Source organism: Aegilops tauschii, chromosome 1, assembly GCF_002575655.3.
Source record: "Aegilops tauschii subsp. strangulata cultivar AL8/78 chromosome 1, Aet v6.0, whole genome shotgun sequence".
Classification (NCBI taxonomy): Eukaryota; Viridiplantae; Streptophyta; class Magnoliopsida; order Poales; family Poaceae; genus Aegilops; species Aegilops tauschii.
Window position 1 is genome coordinate 251386530 of NC_053035.3, and position 21877 is coordinate 251408406.

The 21877-nt window shown below is 43.3% G+C and overlaps 1 protein-coding gene across 4 annotated transcripts; it reads left to right on the forward strand.

Annotated features, from left to right (window-relative positions):
* The first annotated feature begins 8650 nt into the window (after positions 1-8650).
* LOC109732554 (wings apart-like protein 2) lies at positions 8651-16967 on the forward strand. Of its 4 annotated transcripts, none has more exons than XM_020291723.4 (13): positions 8651-9463; positions 10849-10948; positions 11415-11748; positions 11989-12101; positions 12711-12827; positions 12923-13016; positions 13122-13205; positions 13567-14225; positions 15263-15543; positions 15691-15835; positions 16085-16182; positions 16297-16378; positions 16528-16967. In XM_020291723.4, exons 1-13 carry the CDS (start codon positions 8979-8981, stop codon positions 16606-16608), a joined length of 2673 nt encoding a protein of 890 aa, XP_020147312.1. In that variant the 5' UTR covers positions 8651-8978; the 3' UTR covers positions 16609-16967. The 4 variants fall into 4 exon arrangements, with proteins under 4 accessions (XP_020147312.1, XP_020147311.1, XP_020147313.1 ...); XM_020291722.4 differs by having other exon boundaries at positions 8750-9463; positions 13564-14225; XM_020291724.4 differs by having other exon boundaries at positions 8750-9463; positions 13122-13184; positions 13564-14225.
* The last annotated feature ends 4910 nt before the right edge of the window (positions 16968-21877 follow it).

Below are 21877 nucleotides of genomic sequence, written 5' to 3' on the forward strand. Positions count from 1 at the left end.
GTCTATCTAAGTGGGAGTTCTTAAGTAATATGATTAATAGAACTTAAATTTATCATGAACTTAGTACCTGATAGTATCTTGCTTGTCTATGTTAATTGTAGATAGATGGCCCGTGCTGTTGTTCCGTTGAATTTTAATGCGTTCCTTGAGAAAGCAAAGTTGAAAGATGATGGTAGCAATTACACGGACTGGGTCCGTAACTTGAGGATTATCCTCATTGCTGCACAGAAGAATTACGTCCTGGAAGCACCGCTGGGTGCCAGGCCTGCTGCAAGAGCAACACCAGAAGTTATGAATGTCTGGCAGAGCAAAGCTGATGACTACTCAATAGTTTAGTGTGCCATGCTTTACGGCTTAGAACCGGGTCTTCAACGATGTTTTGAACGTCATGGAGCATATGAGATGTTCCAGGAGTTGAAGTTAATATTTCAAGCAAATGCCCGGATTGAGAGATATGAAGTCTCCAATAAGTTCTACAGCTGCAAGATGGAAGAGAATAGTTCTGTCAGTGAGCATATACTCAAAATGTCTCGGTATAACAATCACTTGATTCAACTGGGAGTTAATCTTCCAGATGATAGCGTCATTGACAGAATTCTTCAATCACTGCCACCAAGCTACAAGAGCTTCGTGATGAACTATAACATGCAAGGGATGAATAAGACAATTCCCGAGCTCTTCGCAATGCTAAAGGCAGCGGAGGTAGAAATCAAAAAGGAGCATCAAGTGTTGATGGTCAATAAGACCACTAGTTTCAAGAAAAAGGGCAAAGGGAAGAAGAAGGGGAACTTCAAGAAGAACAGCAAGCAAGTTGTTTTTCAGGAGAAGAAACCCAAATCTGGACCTAAGCCTGAGACTGAGTGCTTCTACTGCAAGCAGACTGGTCACTGGAAGCGGAACTGCCCCAAGTATTTGGCGGATAAGAAGGATGGCAACGTGAACAAAGGTATATGTGATATACATGTTATTGATGTGTACCTTACCAGAGCTCGCAGTAGCACCTGGGTATTTGATACTGGTTCTGTTGCTAATATTTGCAACTCGAAACAGGGACTACGGATTAAGCGAACACTGGCCAAGGACGAGGTGACGATGCGCGTGGGAAACGGTTCCAAAGTCGATGTGATCGCCGTCGGCACGCTACCTCTACATCTACCTTCGGGATTAGTATTAGACCTAAATAATTGTTATTTGGTGCTAGCGTTGAGCATGAACATTATATCTGGATCTTGTTTGATGTGAGACGGTTATTCATTTAAATCAGAGAATAATGGTTGTTCTATTTATATGAGTAATATCTTTTATGGTCATGCACCCTTGAAGAGTGGTCTATTTTTTATGAATCTCGGTAGTAGTGACACACATATTCATAATGTCGAAGCCAAAAGATGCAGAGTTGATAATGATAGTGCAACTTATTTGTGGCACTGCCGTTTAGGTCATATCGGTGTAAAGCGCATGAAGAAACTCCATAATGATGGACTTTTGGAATCACTTGATTATGAATCACTTGGTACTTGCGAACCGTGTCTCATGGGCAAGATGACTAAAACACCGTTCTCCGGAACTATGGAGAGAGCAACTGATTTGTTGGAAATCATACATACAGATGTATGTGGTCCGATGAATATTGAGGCTCGTGGCGGATATCGTTATTTTCTCACCTTCACAGATGATTTGAGCAGATATGGGTATATCTACTTAATGAAACATAAGTCTGAAACATTTGAAAAGTTCAAAGAATTTCAGAGCGAAGTTGAAAATCATCGTAACAAGAAAATAAAGTTTCTACGATCAGATCGTGGAGGAGAATATTTGAGTTACGAGTTTGGCCTACATTTGAAACAATGCGGAATAGTTTCGCAACTCACGCCACCCGAAACACCACAACGTAATGGTGTGTCCGAACGTCGTAATCGTACTTTACTAGATATGGTGCGATCTATGATGTCTCCTACTGATTTACCGCTATCGTTTTGGGGTTATGCTTTAGAGACGGCTGCATTCACTCTAAATAGGGCACCATCGAAATCCGTTGAGACGACGCCTTATGAACTATGGTTTGGCAAGAAACCAAAGTTGTCGTTTCTTAAAGTTTGGGGTTGCGATGCTTATGTGAAGAAACTTCAACCTGATAAGCTCGAACCTAAATCGGAGAAATGTGTCTTCATAGGATACCCAAAGGAGACTGTTGGGTACACCTTCTATCACAGATCCGAAGGCAAGAAATTCGTTGCTAAGAATGGATCCTTTCTAGAGAAGGAGTTTCTCTCGAAAGAAGTGAGTGGGAGGAAAGTAGAACTTGATGAGGTAACTGTACCTGCTCCCTTATTGGAAAGTAGATCATCGTAGAAACCAGTTTCTGCGACACCTACACCAATTAGTGAGGAAGTTAATGATAATGATCATGAAACTTCAGATCAAGTTATTACTGAACCTCGTAGGTCAACCAGATTAAGATCCGCACTATAGTGGTACGGTAATCCTGTTCTGGAGGTTATGTTACTAGACCATGACGAACCTACGAACTATGAAGAAGCGATGGTGAGCCCAGATTCCGCAAAATGGCTTGAGGCCATGAAATCCGAGATGGGATCCATGTATGAGAACAAAGTATGGACTTTGGTTGACTTGCCCGATGACCGGCAAGCCATTGAAAATAAATGGATCTTCAAGAAGAAGACTGACGCTGACGGTAATGTTACTGTCTATAAAGCTCGACTTGTTGCGAAAGGTTTTCGACAAGTTCAAGGGATTGACTACGATGAGACCTTCTCACCCGTAGCGATGCTCAAGTCTGTCCGAATCATGTTAGCAATTGCCGCATTTTATGATTATGAAATTTGGCAAATAGATGTCAAAACTGCATTCCTGAATGGATTTCTGGAAGAAGAGTTGTATATGATGCAACCGGAAGGTTTTGTCGATCCAAAGGGAGCTAACAAGTGTGCAAGCTCCAGCGATCCATTTATGGACTGGTGCAAGCCTCTCGGAGTTGGAATAAACGCTTTGATAGTGTGATCAAAGCATTTGGTTTTATACAGACTTTTGGAGAAGCCTCTATTTACAAGAAAGTGAGTGGGAGCTCAGTAGCATTTCTGATATTATATGTGGATGACATATTGCTGATTGGAAATGATATAGAATTTCTGGATAGCATAAAGGGATACTTGAATAAGAGTTTTTCAATGAAAGACCTCGGTGAAGCTGCATATATATTGGGCATCAAGATCTATAGAGATAGATCAAGACGCTTAATTGGACTTTCACAAAGCACATACCTTGACAAAGTTTTGAAGAAGTTCAAAATGGATCAAGCAAAGAAAGGGTTCTTGCCTGTATTACAAGGTGTGAGATTGAGTAAGACTCAATGCCCGACCACTGCAGAAGATAGAGAGAAGATGAAAGATGTTCCCTATGCTTCAGCCATAGGCTCTATCATGTATGCAATGCTGTGTACCAGACCTGATGTGTGCCTTGCTATAAGTTTAGCAGGGAGGTACCAAAGTAATCCAGGAGTGGATCACTGGACAGCGGTCAAGAACATCCTGAAATACCTGAAAAGGACTAAGGATATGTTTCTCGTTTATGGAGGTGACAAAGAGCTCATCATAAATGGTTACGTTGATGCAAGCTTTGACACTGATCCGGACGATTCTAAATCGCAAACCGGATACGTGTTTACATTGAATGGTGGAGCTGTCAGTTGGTGCAGTTCTAAGCAAAGTGTCGTGGCGGGATCTACGTGTGAAGCGGAGTACATAGCTGCTTCGGAAGCAACAAATGAAGGAGTCTGGATGAAGGAGTTCATATCCGATCTAGGTGTCATACCTAGTGCATCGGGTCCAATGAAAATCTTTTGTGACAATACTGGTGCAATTGCCTTAGCAAAGGAATCCAGATTTCACAAAAGAACCAAGCGCATCAAAAGACGCTTCAATTCCATCCGGGATTTAGTCCAGGTGGGAGACATAGAAATTTGCAAGATACATACGGATCTGAATGTTGCAGACCCGTTGACTAAGCCTCTTCCACGAGCAAAACATGATCAGCACCAAGACTCCATGGGTGTAAGAATCATTACTGTGTAATCAAGATTATTGACTCTAGTGCAAGTGGGAGACTGAAGGAAATATGCCCTAGAGGCAATAATAAAGTTATTATTTATTTCCTTATATCATGATAAATGTTTATTATTCATGCTAAAATTGTATTAACCGAAAACATAATACTTGTGTAAATACATAGACAAACAGAGTGTCACTAGTATGCCTCTACTTGACTAGCTCGTTGATCAAAGATGGTTATGTTTCCTAGCCATAGACATGAGTTGTCATTTGATTAACGGGATCACATCATTAGGAGAATGATGTGATTGACTTGACCCATTCCGTTAGCTTAACACTCGATCGTTTAGTATGTTGCTATTGCTTTCTTCATGACTTATACATGTTCCTATGACTATGAGATTATGCAACTCCCGTTTACCGGAGGAACACTTTGTGTGCTACCAAACGTCACAACGTAACTGGGTGATTATAAAGGTGCTCTACAGGTGTCTCCAAAGGTACTTGTTGGGTTGGCGTATTTCGAGATTAGGATTTGTCACTCCGATTGTCGGAGAGGTATCTCTGGGCCCACTCAGTAATACACATCACTATAAGCCTTGCAAGCATTGTGACTAATGAGTTAGTTGCGGGATGATGTATTACGGAACGAGTAAAGAGACTTGCCGGTAACAAGATTGAACTAGGTATCGAGATACCGACGATCGAATCTCGGGCAAGTAACATACCGATGACAAAGGGAACAACGTATGTTGTTATGCGGCCTGACCGATAAAGATCTTCGTAGAATATGTGGGAACCAATATGAGCATCCAGGTTCCGCTATTGGTTATTGACCGGAGAGGTGTCTCGGTCATGTCTACATAGTTCTCGAACCCGTAGGGTCCGCACGCTTAACGTTACGATGACAGTTATATTATGAGTTTATATGTTTTGATGTACCGAAGGTTGTTCAGAGTCCCGGATGTGATCACAGACATAACGAGGAGTCTCGAAATGGTCGAGACATAAAGATTGATATATTGGAAGCCTATGTTTGGATATCGGAAGTGTTCCGGGTGAAATCGGGATTTTTCCGGAGTACCGGGAGGTTACTGGAACCCCCCGGTAACTTAATGGGCCTTAGTGGGCCTAGGTGGAAGAGAGGAGAGGAGGCCAGGGCAGGGCCGCACGCCCCTCCCCCTAGTTCGAATAGGACAAGGAGAGGGGGCGACGCCCCCCCTTTCCTTCCTCCCTTCCACCTCTTCCCCCTCTCTCTCCTAGTCCAACATGGAAAAGGGGGGAGTCCTACTCCCGGTAGGAGTAGGACTCCTCCTGGCGCGCCTCTCCCCTTGGCCGGCCGAACCCCCCTTGCTCCTTTATATACGGGGGCAGGAGGGCACCTCTAGACACACAATTGATCATTGATCTCTTAGCCGTGTGCGGTGCCCCCCTCCACCATATTACACCTCGATAATATCGTAGCGGTGCTTAGGCGAAGCCCTGCGTTGGTAGAACATCATCATTGTCACCACGCCGTCGTGCTGACGAAACTCTCCCTCAACACTCGGCTGGATCGGAGTACGAGGGACGTCATCGAGCTGAACGTGTGCTGAACTCGGAGGTGCCGTCCGTTCGGTACTTGATCGGTCGGATCGTGAAGACGTACGACTACATCAACCGCGTTGTGTTAACGCTTCCGCTTTCGGTCTACGAGGGTACGTGGACTACACTCTCCCCTCTCGTTGCTATGCATCACCATGATCTTGCGTGTGCATAGGAATTTTTTTGAAATTACTACGTTCCCCAACAGTTGGTAGCCTTGTTGAAAGAGAATGGTGCCCTATGTGTGGTTTTGGTAATTGATAACATTCTCTATGGACTAATGGTTGCCTTTGAGTTATATTTGTAGGTTTTTCCATACACATTTCTTGAAGTCCATGTGTTGGTTTCAAGCAGATTATGTGATGACTAAGGTGCTACTCAAGGAATTATCCAAAGATTGGTCATAGAGAAGACATGATACAAAGTTGACCAAGACTAAGTTAAAGAGTGAATCAAGTTGATCAACACACAAAGCGTACAATATGTACTGCGAGGGATTAAGTGATCCCATGGTATAGTAAGCATTGTCCATTATGCTTTTGTGTACTAACCCATGGCCTACGTGAGAGTTCTATGTGGGGTTAGGTACGTTTCCATGGGCTTGCATCAAGAGGAAGATCTCATAGAACCCATGGAGGATGACATCAAGTGGAGCATCACAAAGAGATCATGCTTAAAGCTTGTCGTCCATTGTGGTGACAATGGACTTGTGAAGATGTGCCCAAGAGTGGCTCACCCATAGTGGAGTATGGTGAAGCAATCAACTAGTCCTCATCGAGCGTGCGCAATCAAGGAAGGTGGTCCAACTTGAGGAAGTCAAGATCATCATCATCTAGCTCAAGTGGACTATGTGCAAGGCTAAGGTTTGCCCTTGATAGTATAGGTTTTCTATTTTATCGGTCTCATGGTGGTAGTTGGGAGACCGGGTTATAGGATCGATTGTCGTACTATCAAGGGGGGCTCTCAAGTAAGTAGCTTGACCGTATCGTTCGTAGAGAGCTCAAACATCATATTTCTCGTTGTGAGGTTTTAGATTTTGTGTTCATCTTCTTGTCAAACTCAAAAACGGAGTTCACATGCTTCATCTTTGAGTTTTCGGTGGTGGAGAGTTTGTCAGTTCATGCTCGGGGAAGGTCTTCTTCCTTATCCTATTGTCATTTCTTCTCCAGTGCTAGTTCTTAATTTATCCAGTCGTTGTTGGATAGTACTTGTCGTCTTCTATCCAACAAGCTTGAGGTTGCTGTTTTTGGAGTCCGTTTGCAGTAGTTATAGCAGTTTCAGTATTGGAGCGTCCTTCTATTTTGCTTGGGCAGTATTTTAACTCTAAGCGATAGTACTGCTCCCCGAGCGGTAGTACCTCTTATAAGAGGTAGTACCGCTTATAAGCGGTACCGCCAGTCTAGCCACTTCCGCTCGTATTTATGCTTCTGGAACTCATCCCGACTTTCGCAGTAGTAGAGAGCGGTAGTACCTCTTATAAGCGGTAGTACCTCCCCGAGCGGTGGTACCTCTTATAAGCGGTACTACCTCCCCGAGCGGTAGTACCTCTTATAAGCGGTACTACCTCCCCGAGTGGTAGTACCACTTATAAAGCGGTAGTACCTCTCTCGCAGAACCTTTTTCGTCTCGTTGGGTTGTTTTGACCGTGCTAAGCGGTAGTACCGCTCCCCCGAGCGGTAGTATCGCTTGCGCACGACTTGTGTGCATAACAGTTGGATTCAGGGGGCCTTCTTCCCCAATGGTCTCTATCCTTGGAGCTCGTGTTTTGCCCTCGTTGTTGACCTTCTTCGAGCTTGCTATCTCTCAATCCCTCCAATGATTCTTGAGGGAAAGAGACAGGAGATCTAGATCAACATTTCCACCAATCACTTTCTCATCTAAGTGAGAGGAACCCCTTGGATCTAGATCTTGGAGTTATTTGTGTTCTCCTTGTTCTTCCTCTCGCATTCCTCCATAACTTTTGTTGCCGTGGTGGATTTGACAGTGAGGGACTTGGGCACTCCGTGTGCCCTTGTCATTGCATTGGTGCATCGATTTGAGTTCACCACGGTGATACATGGAAGTGAAAGGTGAGAAGCTTATTACTCTTGGGTGTTTGGGCACCCTAGAGCTTGTTCCTCTTGGGTGCTTTGGTGCCCTAGACGGTTGGTGTTGTCAAAGCTCAATCATTGTGGTGTAAAGCTTCAAACAAGTTTCGGGAGACTCCAATTAAGTTGTGGAGAGTGCCCCGAGAAATTTGTATGGGTTCTGGTGACTGCCCCCAAGGGTTGTCATTTGTATAGGTTCGGTGGCCGCCCTCAAGGGTCCCTTAGTGGAATCACGACATTTTACATTGTGCGAGGGCGTGAGGAGATTACGGTGGCCCTAGTGGCTTTTCGGGGAGCACTGTGCCTTCACACCGCTCCAAGCGAAGATTGTCATCCGCAAGGGTGTGAACTTGGAGATACATAGTCGTTTCCGCGTGCCTATGTTATCTCTTACCCGAGCCCTTTACTCATGCACTTTTACTTTGTAATAGTCATAGTCTTTTTTATTATATATCTTGTTATCACTTAATTGTTTATCTTGCTTAGCATAAGTTGTTGGTGCACATAAGTGAGCCTAATTGTTTTAGGTTTTATGCTTGACAAATTAAACGTTAGTTTTATTCCGCATTTGTTCAAGCCTAAAGCGTAATTATTTTAAATGGACTATTCACCAGCCCTCCACGCAACATCCATGATCTTCCACTCGTGTAACCTCGCGGGAACCAGGACCGGATCCAAACTTTTCTTGAAACATGCCGGAAGATTGAAGATCGGGCTTCCCATACCCAGCTTCGTGAAGATCTAATTAAGCATCAACGTAGTTACTACTTGTGAGACAGTCTCCTTTTATTCGACCATGTCTACTCATTTTATTCATGCTTGATTTGAACCCTAGACGCTGACCAGACGAGGAAGCTCAAGACCGCGTGCACAAGTGCTCTATCAAAATCAAGATAGAGGAACAATCTGACCGTGGAGAAGCGCGTCGAGACGCCGCGGCCATTTCGATTCAAACTGGACTGTGCTTTACCTTGGTTATTAAACCTGGCCTGACACGCGATAACTAACCCCAGGCCGCAGCAACGCACAAAACCACCAGCAGTAACCAACGCACGAAACCAGCTCCCCGACCCCGAGTTCCTCCCCTCCCAGGCCCAGGCCAGAATCCCCAAATCCGGATCAGCCGCAAAGCAAAACGTTCGAAACCCAGACACAGACGCCCAAGCCCACGCCCACGCCCAAATCTCTCTCTCTCTACTCGCATGCGCGGACGCGCAGCTACCCGCAGCAGCGAGTCGCCATGATCGTGCGCACCTACGGCCGCAGATCCCGCACCTTCTCCGACGGCGCCGCCGCCGGCGGAGGCGGAGGGGACCGCGGGCTCTCGTCCTCGCAGGACGCGTTCGCCTTCGACGGCGGGGATGGGGACGACGAGCTCGCGGCGCTGGGCTCGTCCGCGTCGCAGCCCTTCCCGCCGTCGCAGGAGTCCTCCTCGATGTGGGACTTCGACGAGGACCCGCCCACGCAGCCCCCGCCGCCCCGGCTAGAGGGGCCGCGCCGGAAGGGGCGCCGCGGGAGGCACGCCGAGCCCGAGCCCGAGGCGGCCACGGCCACGCTCATGGAGGCCGAGGAGTACGGGGAGATGATGGAGAGCGTCGACGAGGTCAATTTCGCGCTCGACGGGCTGCGGCCCACCGCGCCCAGGCGGGTGCGCCGGGCCAGCCTGCTCGCGCTGCTCGGGATCTGCGCGTCCGCCGCGCGCCGCCGCGTCCTCCGGGCTCAGGGGTCAGTACACCTTTCTCTTGGTACACAAGTTGCCTTCTTGGTCTTCTTGGTGCCCAATCTTGGCTCCCCGAATCGAGAACCTCGGGTTAGGGTTACCAAATTGGGGCTTCTTGCGGGTGACCTCGGTTCAAAGATTGGGATTCTGTACGATTAGGGCTCAAGAATTTCGGTTTCTTCCGGAAAGGAGCCACCTTTTGGCCTTCAGACCACCACGAACGAGCGAGCTCTGTTTCCTTTGCCTTGTGATGAATAGCTTAACTCATGCAGCTTATTTGTTTGCTTGCCTGGCCTGAGCTGTTTAGTTCGATTAGTTTGCTTTGTCGGGCTTTTTGTTGTAGAATCAAGACTTCACATATCGTGGAGAATCCCCACTGACACAACTGGGCTTAAGTAGTATGCACCTGAGTTATCTGCGTCTCAAGCAGGATGGTCTCTTTGTTTTTGCTAAGACCTCAAGTATGCCATGATTCCATAAGAAGGAAGCATGGTGATTGATTGGAAATGTCTAGAAAGACATCTTCCCTTTTGAATTAGAATTTGCTCCGGTCTATAGATACGTCTGAAGAACATTGTTGGTAGAAGGGCCATCCATTGAACTCGAGCCTAATATTTCTCCTCTGTTCAGGAGAGTATACATTTTGGTAACCAAAAGTGCAGTATTGAACCTACCTATTTGAGCTGTGAACAGCACCAGTGTTTCACTCTTAACTCACTGTCATACCAACATTTTGACAATTGACAACTATTTAAGTTTAGGGTGTACTGCTTTTCTTTGATCTGTATAGTTGAAGATGTAGGATATTGTCTGTTCCTGTCCCAGCCAGTCTTCAAATTTGTTGTTTCTATAAGATGTACTATGAGATAATTAATAATAAGCGTACTGAACATGTGAAATGCTTATTTAAACTGGGTAAGTTCAACGTTAGTATTTAGGGGTGTGTCTATAGCTCAGTCAACTTAGGAATAATTATTTCTCAGTCAACATTGATAGCCATCCGATCAAGATCATCTCATCCCTTGTGTAGTTGCACAATCTCGATGTGAAGACCAAACTATTTTTAGCTGTGACTCAGTTGCCTGAGAAATAGCAAAACTGTTTAGTGAAACAAAGGGCATGCTTGAAGTGAGGATGCTGGAATCACTAGATTCTTGAAACGTTTTACCCATTTCTACATCAGTAGATGGTTAACATTGTTGAAAGTAAATTCCCATTGAACACAATTATTTTAACATGTAACCATGTAATGTTCATCTCAGTAATCTATTTAGTCTGAGAAGTACCAAAATCAAAATCACTGTTTAACAAACATTTCATTTGTTTTTTTCAAATTTTACACGTATTCCATCTTGTTACTCACAAGTGCATGTTTTGTTATGTCCTGTAGATTGGTAAAGCAAATTATAGATAATGTTTTGGCTCTGAACATTGATGATCCTTCCTGTGGTGTTGCGGCGGCAGCTCTTTTATTTGTTTTGGCAAGTGATGTGAGTACCTCTCAATCCCAAACCACCAGATGATATGTTTCTGTGCATGCTGCTTTCCGTGCGCATTAAATATTCTCTTCTCACAAATCACAAAGATACTCATGTCGTGACAAAGCTGTTTATTTATTTTTTCTTGTAGAAGTATTTGCTTTCTTTCTCAACACTAATGCATGATAAAAATAACTTTAGTTAACTAACTTCATGCTTTATTTTTTATTGACAGCTGAACCATAATTTATGATTTAAATTCAGCTAGTTTGCTACTCCCTCTCAAGTCTATAAAATGTCCTATATTAGTTTACAGAGGGAGTATTTACTATTCAGATTTTCATTTGTGAATTACATATATTGCTCGTTGAATGCGTTTTCCCAACAGTTGCTGCTCTTTTAATACTTCTGAGTTCCGATGAGCATTCCTTCAGCTTCAGTTTCTTCTTATGATCAATCTATCCTTGTTGTTATTCAGGTACAAGAGAATCATGTACTAAATTCAGAATCGTGTATTCGGTTTCTTCTTAAATTATTAAATCCTCCAATGGACGCAAATGATGTCAAAGCACCATCTATAGGTTCCAAACTCCTTGGAATCAGTAAAGTTCAAATGTTTAATGGCTCAAATAAGGATTCCGATTCCAGCTCAGAGGATATCATATCAAAAGTCGAAGAAATCCTCTTAAGCTGTAAAGAAATCAAGCCACTTGACAGGGATGGAAAGAGAGCATCAAGGCCAGAATTATGTTCAAAATGGCTTGCTTTGTTGACAATGGAAAAGGCATGCTTGTCAGCTGTCGCATTAGAGGGTATGGTTTTTAATCAATTTCTTGACCACGATTACCCTATTGCCATTATTGCATTCACCGCGAAGTACACTGTCAATTCACAAGTTAAGCATTGCATGCTTGCTTTACATGGATGCCTTTGCCTAGCCCTTGTTTCACTTGTGTTTGAGTTTTCAGTGATGGCTTGCCTAGTCCAGAATTATGCGTAGTAACTTATTTTTTTGCTAAATATTACTCATTTTCAATTGTTTATCTTTTCAGAGACTTCTGACATGGTGACCAGAGTTGGAGGGGATTTCAAAGAAACATTAAGGGCATTGGGTGGTCTTGATAATATTTTTGATGTTATGGTTGATTGTCATTCCTCACTGGAGGTATGATCTTGCTTATTTTTTATTTTATTTCATAAAATAAACAGGTATGCACAGGTTCACATAAACAACATTCAAGCTGTCATTATCTGTTCTGTCACAATGCTGAAGAATGGTTGCATGTTTTTGTAGTCTGTACATTTTAAGCCCTAACATGCTTGAAGCTGCACACTAAAACTTTGCTGCAGCACAAAATTATGCTGTGAAATTTTCTCTGATTGAAAATTTTAAATCCTGAATGCAGTCTTAGAGTGATTTATGTCAAGCATTAATTTTTGAATTTTGAATCTCTAGTGATTATATGTGTCCAAGGTGATAATACTTGCATAGGTTTCATGTCATGGAGACATTATATGATTATTACCCTGTTGAACGCTACAATTTCCACTACACAACCGGACAAGCCTCTCTTAGAGTTTAAGTGAATTGAAGCCACATGTCGTGTTTCTGGTTTGTGTAGTTTATGACCTGGGCCTCCGATGTGTACACCATTTATTTTCGCAGTGAATTATTCTGCTAGTCCTTTTTCCCCATTTCGCATACTTAATGCATTATATACCAGTTAAGCTAACAGAATATAATATATTTGTGCTGGCCAACCTTGTATATCAGGGAATTGTAAAGGATACCTCCACTCTGTCCTTGGAAACATCTTTGCAAAGTGCTGCACTCCTCCTGAAATGTTTGAAAATTTTAGAGAATGCCACATTCTTAAGTGATCAGAACAAGGTAATTTTCCATATCTTGGAATGTTAGTTCAGTGCAATGATAGTATTGCCATGTACTACTTCTTAACTTCACTCGACTCCTTTTGATCCTTCCAGACCCATTTGCTCAGCATGAGTAGAAAATTGAGTCCCAGAGGCTCTACAGTTTCTCTTGTTGGTGTCATTATCAATATTGTTGAATTATTATCAGGTAATTTTGCATTAGATTTCAGTATTTTTCCTATTCCCATATAATGTAACGTTCAACATCCACTTTGAAAACTTGCAATCTGATGCCTATTTTCCTTTGCTGCAGTACTGTCTCTCCTTCAGAATTCTTCCACTGTTTCCATCAGTACAGATAAAAAATCTTCCAAAGGTTGTAAAGGGGGCTGCTCTGGTAGTCACAAGTCACAACCACCAAATTATTTGAACTTCTGTCTTTCCTGTGAACTGTCTAAATCTAGATTCAATACTTGATATATTTTCAGTGTTTTTCTATATTGACGACCCAGAGTATCCTCTCTGGGTGCAGCAATAAATTTGCAAGGCAGTTAGGGTATCATGCATGTGCACAAATGTTCACTGTACACAAAACTATGATGTTCACCTTCTAGTCTTATATAAAGCACAACGATATATATTCCTCGATACAAGTTTAATATGGTCTCACGTTCGTAATTCTCATGTGCACAAATGTTCACAACGATATATATTCCTCGATACAAGTTTAATATGGTCTAAATTCTCTTGTGCAGCAGACATCAAGGGTGCAACTACATTGAATGGTCATGGCAAGGGCAAGAACTCAAAGCAAAATAAGCTTTCGCTGAACCAGAAATGCCAAAATTGCTCATCTTCCAAATTAGATGCTTCTCATATTAGTATATCTTCCACTAGTGATGTTGGCCTATCACAAATGACACTTGATTGTTCCCAGTCTACTTCAAGCAACAGGGCATCAAGTGGTTCATTAGGTGAGAGGCACAGCAATGGTCTTGGTCTTGGTCTGAAGCTTAATATAAGAAAGGAACGTGGTAAAGCCAACCCAATTAGAGGCTCAAGTGGATGGGTTTCTATAACAGCACATAGTTCTGATGGAACGTCCAGAGAAATGGCAAAACGACGACGTCTGTCTGAAAACGGCAACAGTGATTTGAGAAGTGGCAGTGGTAGTGATCCTTTTGCATTTGATGATGTTGATCAGGAGCCTGAACTATTTGGTCAAAAAAAGAGATCAACACATGGCCGTCAAGCAAAATCAGCGAATGAGAAATTGTCGGACGATCGTGGGATTGCTGCGATTGGAAGTCAGGAATCATATCAACCTGAAGATAATCATCATCTGGGTGCAACATCCCATTCTAATGTTGACGATGATTCCAATCTTTTGGAAGACTGCCTTTTGGCATCAATTAAGGTAAGCCTTCTTGATTTTTGTTGGCTGGCATATTTTTGTAAAGAAGTATTGCATCCCTTTGAAATAGGTTTGTCCATTTGTGAATGCTCAGTATAGGCTGTTAAACCTTTGGTCAATGTGTGAATTCGTATGATCGCATGCACTGGAAGATCTTTCACCATTTATACCACACAGTAACTGTTCGTGGAGTTGTGATGTGTCACTTGGTTGGAAGTTTAAGAAAGAGTATTAAGACAAATATACATCAATATGTCATAGTATCTGCTTCACTCCGTGCATCGGTGCATACTCGAGGAATGGGCTGAGCCTGATGCTCAAGTTTAGAGTTCAGTTTGTGGTGCCTGATTAACACTCTTACTTAACCTGAAACCTGCTTTAGTTGGGTTTAAGCATTAACATAAAGCTGTCTCAGGCTTGCCTCCTATTGAAGGTTGAAGGTTCTGCTAAAAGTTACAATAAGCTTATTAAACTGAAGATAAAATTAGAACTTCCATCCAGAGCGTGAATGAACTTGCTCGTATGGTAAGTCCCAATTGTGATCAGCTCAGATGCTTTTCTAAGCTTATTGACCACCTTTAAACGGTTTTAGGTGCTCAGCCTGTTAAGTCACTTTGAAGATATGTTTCAGTATTAAATTTAACTGTGACAATAAGTTGTTTTTGAAAGACTAGTCTGTATGGATAAACTAGTAGTTGATCTTGTCTCAACTAATTGTGGGCCTAAGCTTAACTGTACATACCTATGTATTGCTTCTTGTGACGGTATTTGTGAGATATCCCATAATAATTGTAGTCTCTTATCTTTTTCTGCTCCTCACTAGGATATTTGATGAAAGATCATTGCACCTTTACCTTATCACTCCAAAAAGAAACTGTAACTGTCCAAAGGGTCTAATCTTATTCGTCCCTTCTATTTTGCTGTGCAGTATTGAAACTTCTGAACAGTTGGTGGATGATGTTTTATGTTAGAAAAATGTTATGTGGTGTTACTTTTGCAATGGCATGTAGTATATGATTTTCCCATGTTTTTTCTGGCAGGTTCTTATGAACTTAGCAAATGACAACCCATCTGGTTGTGAACATATTGCATCATGTGGTGGACTTAACACCATGGCCTCCTTGATCATCAAGCATTTCCCTTCATTTGATTTCTCCGCGGACACTGGCCGAGATGTCGATCTTTTACAAGACCTCACCGATGCTGAGGACAGCAAAGCATGCCAAGTGAAAGCTAAGCAACTGCGAGATCATGAGCTTGATTTTCTGGTTGCCATATTGGGCTTGCTTGTCAATCTCGTGGAAAAAGATAGCCTTAATAGGTAAAGCCTGTTACTTTCTTCCTTTCCATTTGTTTGATTCATACCCGTGTTACTGTTGTGCTTCAGCTAGTTCCTTGGGGTCTGGAGCAGTCATATATCCCAACTAACAAATGTCTAGTTCTAAATAATTTCATGACCTGGCTGTAGGGTACGGCTTGCATCTGCTCGTGTTTCTGTGGGTCTGTCTAAGAATGCGCAGAGTGAAAAGGCACAGAGGGATGTTATACCACTCCTCTGTTCAATCTTCTTAGCAAGTAAAGGTTCTGGGGAAGCTTCTGCAACTATATCACCGGTAATTCTAACCTTGAATCCCTTAGTTTAAAATCCATGAAATGGAAACTAATGCATTTGTAGGCTTTGATATCCAGTCAATTGACAAAATATCATGAATAGTCGAGTACCATTCCATTTTAAACCTGCACTATATTATTAGCCCTTTTTGGGAATCTTTGTTGCAAATGCCTTCTACCTAGCAGCTAGCAAATCCTATTGTATGATGTCCTGTAGCTCATTTGATTGACTGCTTATTATAACTAACCAGGATGATGAAGAGTCAATGTTGCAAGGAGCACGGGAAGCTGAAATGATGATCGTGGAGGCCTATGCAGCCCTCGTGCTTGGCTTTCTTTCGATAGAAAGGTTAGTAATCTGAGTTGTCGTCTGTAATGTTCCATACTTCCATTACGGTGAGTTGATTGCATAATGTCAGCCTCAATGGTGTTGGACTTGTTAACATTTTGTCTGCTTCAACAGCATGAAGGTTCGAGGAGCGATTTCCAGCTGCCTTCCAAACAACAACTTGAAAGTTCTTGTGCCTGTGCTAGAGAAATTTGTGGTATGCCTCTTGTCCGGTAGATCTTACCCTTGTAGGAAGCTTATTTTCTTCTTCATTTCAACATTTTACCCTTCTTGTGCTATGTTTCTACTTGCTGCTGCGTATAGAGATAGAGCATGTAATAATCCGTTTATTTGTTACATGTGCAGGCGTTTCATCTGCAGCTTAATATGATGACAGACGAAACACACTCATCTGTTACAGAAGTTATTGAAAAATGCAAACTATGATAGGATGGTGAAGAGGTCACTTTGTATAGACTGACTGGCCTCTTCGCAGCCGAGGCACACACAAGTGTTCCTCCTCGTCTCCTCATGCGCCGCAGATGACCTGCAGTCGTCTTGCAACTAACCAACCATGGTGCCATTCTTTCTTTTCTTTTCCTTTGGCCCCCCTGTTGTTGTCGCCCATCTTTTGTGTGTGCTCCTTGTCGCCTCTCAAAACACGTTGTTTACTTAGCCAATTCAATTGAATGTAAAATAACATCATAGGGAATGTACTGTGTGTGCGTGTGTGTGTTTGTAATTTGTACTGGTACCAGTCATAGTCAGTCACCACACATGCCTAAATCTGAAGAAGCTTAATGGAACGTACCCTCGCCATGCCGTTTGGTTTGTGCCTCCTGTGTCTGAAACAGATATTTTGTTTGCTTAATACTGTTCCAAACACCGGATTACATTCAGCAGATGGATTTTATTTGGTCAAAATTGTTGCTAGTCAATTATGCAAAAAATTAAGCAAAAATGCTATTCTTACTTACAACTTGTACAAAATTTGTACGCTCCTTTGATTTTAGCTAACCATCATATATTTGAAAATGGTAGGACTAGCACCGCTCAAATTAAACGAATATAGTGACACATTGAAAAGGGTAGTCGTGCATTTCTTAGGTCCTCTTTGTTTGGGCTACAGATTCTTGAGAATTAGGCTGTGTTTGGCAATCCACCGCTTCATCACCAGGGATCACCAGGGAGCGGAGCGCGCGGAGCAGCCTATTTGCCGCTCTCCGTATTTCTATTGTATGCCGCTCCGCTCCGCGGCGGAGTTACGGAGCGGAGGGATTCCAAACAGAGCCTTAGTTGTGGCTTGGATTATAGTGAGGGGCGGCTCCCCTTTTTTGTTCGGTTGGGTCTACTTGCCGCTCTTCGTATTTCTACTATATGCCGCTCCGCTCCACAGCGGAGTTACGGAGCGGAGGGATTTAACATAGCCTTAGTTGTGGCTTGGATTATAGCGAGGGGCGGCTCCCCTTCTTTGTTCGGTTGGGTGGGAAAGAACAAGGTGGAGAACCTGGCGTTGGAGGAAATTGGGCTAGGGGCCAATGGCATTTCTAGCGTAATAACAGGGAGAAGTTGGTCTATTAGCATTTCTACCGTAATAAACGGGGAGAAGTTGGTCTATTGGCATTTCTACTGCAATAACGGGGAGAAGTTGGTCTATTCCGGAACCTGGATAAATGGCAACTCGGGTATCTAGGGAATCAGCAAATTCGCAGCTTCTGGCCTGCGCCTTGCTGTAGCACAATTCTAGAACCCATTCTTCAAAGCTAAGATAAAAATCTAAGTGTTTGTTTGAGATTCTGATTCTGGATGGATTAGAATCCAAGAATCTGTAGTTTTTTTGTTGCATGGTAATACGTGTCTCATTCATATCATAAAGAATAAAGTACAAGTCATGTAGAAACCGACATGACAGAATTAAAAAGATAGCAGAGCATCTCTGATCTTCACACCAACGCTCGTCACCTGCCTCCAGCACCACCACAATAGCCACCGAAGAAAAAAATGACGAATCACCACCTCACCCGAGCTTGACACGGCTCCATGGCTGATATGCAGCTTTGAGACCTCCAAGGCAGCTCAGCAAAAGCGAAGCCCTTGTCGTTAAACGAATCAGACTGGGGCAACACCCGGGACACGCCAACGAACTCCAGATCTGGCATCCTACCAAGACTAAGACGCCGAAGGAGGAAACCATACCTGCCATCCACGAACCACGAGCTCAGCAGATGTTCCGTCTTCCAGATGCCGTCGATGCAGACCACAATCTGCATCCACTCCTGGACTGCCTCCCAAGCTCTGCGCCGACGCTGGAGCAAACGCCGCCTCAACGGTGGAGCCCGAGGACACATGTGAAAGTGTGTTATATCGACTAGAGGGGGGGTGAATAGGCGATTTTTACAAATTCGTCATTGAGGAAATTCAACTTGAGGAATTTGCTAAGTGATGAAATACAAGCAGCGGAATAAGTACTCAGGTGCAAGCATAACATGGCAGTAACACAGTCATCATGATGATATGAAACAAGCACAGAGCACAGGTAGCATGTAAACAGGATAAGCAGGCTGAAGATAAGATGACTGAAGAAATATGATTGAGGAAATTGATAAAGTCTTCAGTCAAAGTCTTCAAACAGTAACAATCAATTTCATCAACACATGAATGAGGAAATGAAAGGGTTGAAGAAATAGAACCAGTAGCTCAGTGAAGACAATGATTTGATAGACCAGTTCCAACTGTTGTGACAGTTGTACGTCTGGTTGGAGTGGCTGGGTATTTAAACCTGAGGACACACAGTCCCGGACACACAGTCCTCACCGCATTCTCCTTGAGCTAAGATCACAGACCTCGCCCAATCACTCGTGGTAAGTCTTCAGGTGACTTCCAAACCTTCACAGACTCGGTCACTCGGCGATCCACAATTCCTCTTGGATGCTCTAGCCCATGACGCTTAACCGTCTGGAAGATGGACAATCTTCAAAGGTAACAAGCGTCGATTCCACACAGGAACAATCTCTTCAGTGATGCTCAATCACTTTGGGTTGTAGGTGTTTGGGTTTGGGTTTTTCCTCACTGATGATTTTTGCTCAAAGTCCTCGGAGGATGGGATGCTCTCAATGACAAGTGTCAATTTCTCTCGGAGCAGCCAACCAACTAGTGGTTGTAGGGGGCGGCTATTTATAGCCGGGGAGCAGTCCAACATGATAAGACATAAATACCCTTCGATGATATGACCGTTAGGTGGATACGATATTTCGGGACAGCTGGCGCGTAGCACAGCAACGGTCGGAAATTTGAGATCTCAAATTCCTCAGGGCTATCATGTTCCTCACTTGTAGGCAATCCGCACTGGGAAATTCGTAACTCCTCAGTCAGAACAAATTCCTCAGAGACCAGAAGATCTTTGTCTCTGTCACTGAAGAAATTGACTGAACTGCATGAGATTTCCAAAGGCTTCACTCGAAAGGATTGGGTAGGTGTAGGATTTTGAGATGAGCATCACTTGGAAATTTTTCCTTAGTTTTACCTCGACCCCCTTTAACAGTACGGTGTTTTCTATGACTCAAGAAAGAGAAAATGAAACTACGAAAACAAAAATCTTCACACTTCATAATCCTCGCATCAATATCAAAGTCTTCAAGATCACACCAATTTCCTCACTTTCAAAGTCTTCAAGAAAACCAAAGTCGTCAAATGAAGACATTCATTTTTAGTGGGTGACTTTCTTCGTAAATATCAAACTCCTCATAGACTTATAGAACCTGCGTATACTCACAAACACATTAGTTCCTTAACCTATAAGTCTTCAATACACCAAAATCACTAAGAGGCACTAGATGCACTTACAACAGGTCCACCACGAGGATGCCGCCGCCGCCACGCCATCCTTACTTGAACAGACTTGTTTCTAAATCCATCCCCAACCATAGGACCGATGGCCTCATCAGGGAAGGATCCGAGGAATCTTTCGCCGCCATCGTCGCCGCCGAAGCAAAGACGATTAACAACCTAAAAACCTAAACTACGAGGGAGTAAAATCGATCCACACGCGTGGATCCGACGACCCCCCTCACCACCGACGAACGAGGTCGCCGGCGGAGAGGAGCCGCCGGAGAACAACATTGGAAGATCGGCCTCTCCTGGCGGCGGCTAGAGTTGCAATCGCCAAGGACGAGAGGAAAATTTTGTAGGACTAGATCAATTCTCTCTTTTTCTGTAGCTAAAGCCCAAACAAAGGCCACCTTAAAGTGCAATCTGTGTAGATTAAAAGTACAACTACAAAGAAAATACAAGTATTGGCTGATTTCAAATCAAACCATTTAAATAAATAAAATGGAAAATACAAGTAAAAAGTTCAAATAAATCTTGAACATTTTTGAAATGTGTTCCGGTGAAAAATATATATTCAAGTGTAGCAAATAGATAAAATCGAAAAAAGTGATAAAAAAAGATTGGCTAGCTATCATCTAGATAAAAATTAACCAAGTCGCATCTAACTCCTACATCGTTCGATTTTATGTGAAGATTCGTGCAGATTATTTTATTTGATCAATTGAATGATATAGGAGACTTGTATTTTTTTTGAGTGATATAGGTGTTAGCCGAGACTTTCCCAATTCACATCTAGCAAATAAAAAAACCCAGTAGATTAGCAAAAAAAAAATGATTTAACGGATTGGAAGAAGATCCGTAATAATATTGTCTTATTTTAGGCTCAATAATAGACTAGTTTGTACTTTTTACATCAATAATGTGGCCACTTAGATAAAGCATATAGGATTATTTCTATCATCATTTTAGCTGGGGCCATATTTGAACTCCGGAATAACATGAGTCGACGAAGGTAGGACCTAACCCTAACCACCACCCCGTGATCCGATCCCTCTTGCCGCCGCCAGGGTTAGCCGCGCGGGCAAAGCCCATGTGGCCTCGCGGTGGTGGGTAGGATGTTGTTCATAGCCTGATATGGAGGAGCTGGTGGGCTGCTACGGGATGTCGATGGTGATTCATGGTCGGGCTATGACTGTCGGCAGGTGATGCTCGTCGGCGACGTTGGTGATCCAGAGCAACGATCTTCAATGGTGGCACGACCTTGCTAGGTCACCCGAGAATAGGGAGTCGATGCATTGTCCTGAACGGCGATGAGGTCGACATCAGTCCTGAACCTGTTGTGCAATGATACATGTGATTTTTCCAAGGTTTTATTTAGGAGTCTTTGAGTTTGGTTTGGGACAGCGAGGCCGCTGCCTTCTAGGAATAATGTTCTCCTCGCTCTTTCATTATGTTGGTATGTCTATCGATAGCGAGGATGTCTGGAGCCGTGCTCCGGCGGGTCCGGGATCCGGTCGACTCAGGGTTCCAGTCGATCCTTCTTGATTCAGCTGACGTTCATGGTCTTCAGAGTTTTTGCATATCCTCTATCTGTGTTTTCGATTTGCGTTGCAGTTCGTGGTCGTTGGTGTCTCCTAGTATGCATTGATGACTTTTTATTTGTTGCTTCTACAAGCTATTGGGTTTTCAAAAAAATAATAAAAAATTTCCCGCCCGAGATGGAGGCCAGAGGCAGCATCGAGTTATGCTCATACCTCCGCCGATGGATAAATGAGGAAGAAGATTTCGGCACCCAAAATCAACTGTAATTTTATCTTTCTGGGTGTGTGTGTTGTAAATTCATGTGACACTTAATATATGGCCTAGGGCCTTTTGAAAAAAAAAGAAC

Bases quoted from the DNA above. Each gene is read 5' to 3' on its own strand.
- LOC109732554 (XM_020291722.4), top strand. From the start codon at position 8,979: ATGATCGTGCGCACCTACGGCCGCAGATCCCGCACCTTCTCCGACGGC. The intron at 12,102-12,710 runs GTATGATCTTGC...CTTGTATATCAG, and splicing joins ATTGTCATTCCTCACTGGAG to GGAATTGTAAAGGATACCTC. The intron at 16,183-16,296 runs GTTAGTAATCTG...CTGCTTCAACAG, and splicing joins GGCTTTCTTTCGATAGAAAG to CATGAAGGTTCGAGGAGCGA.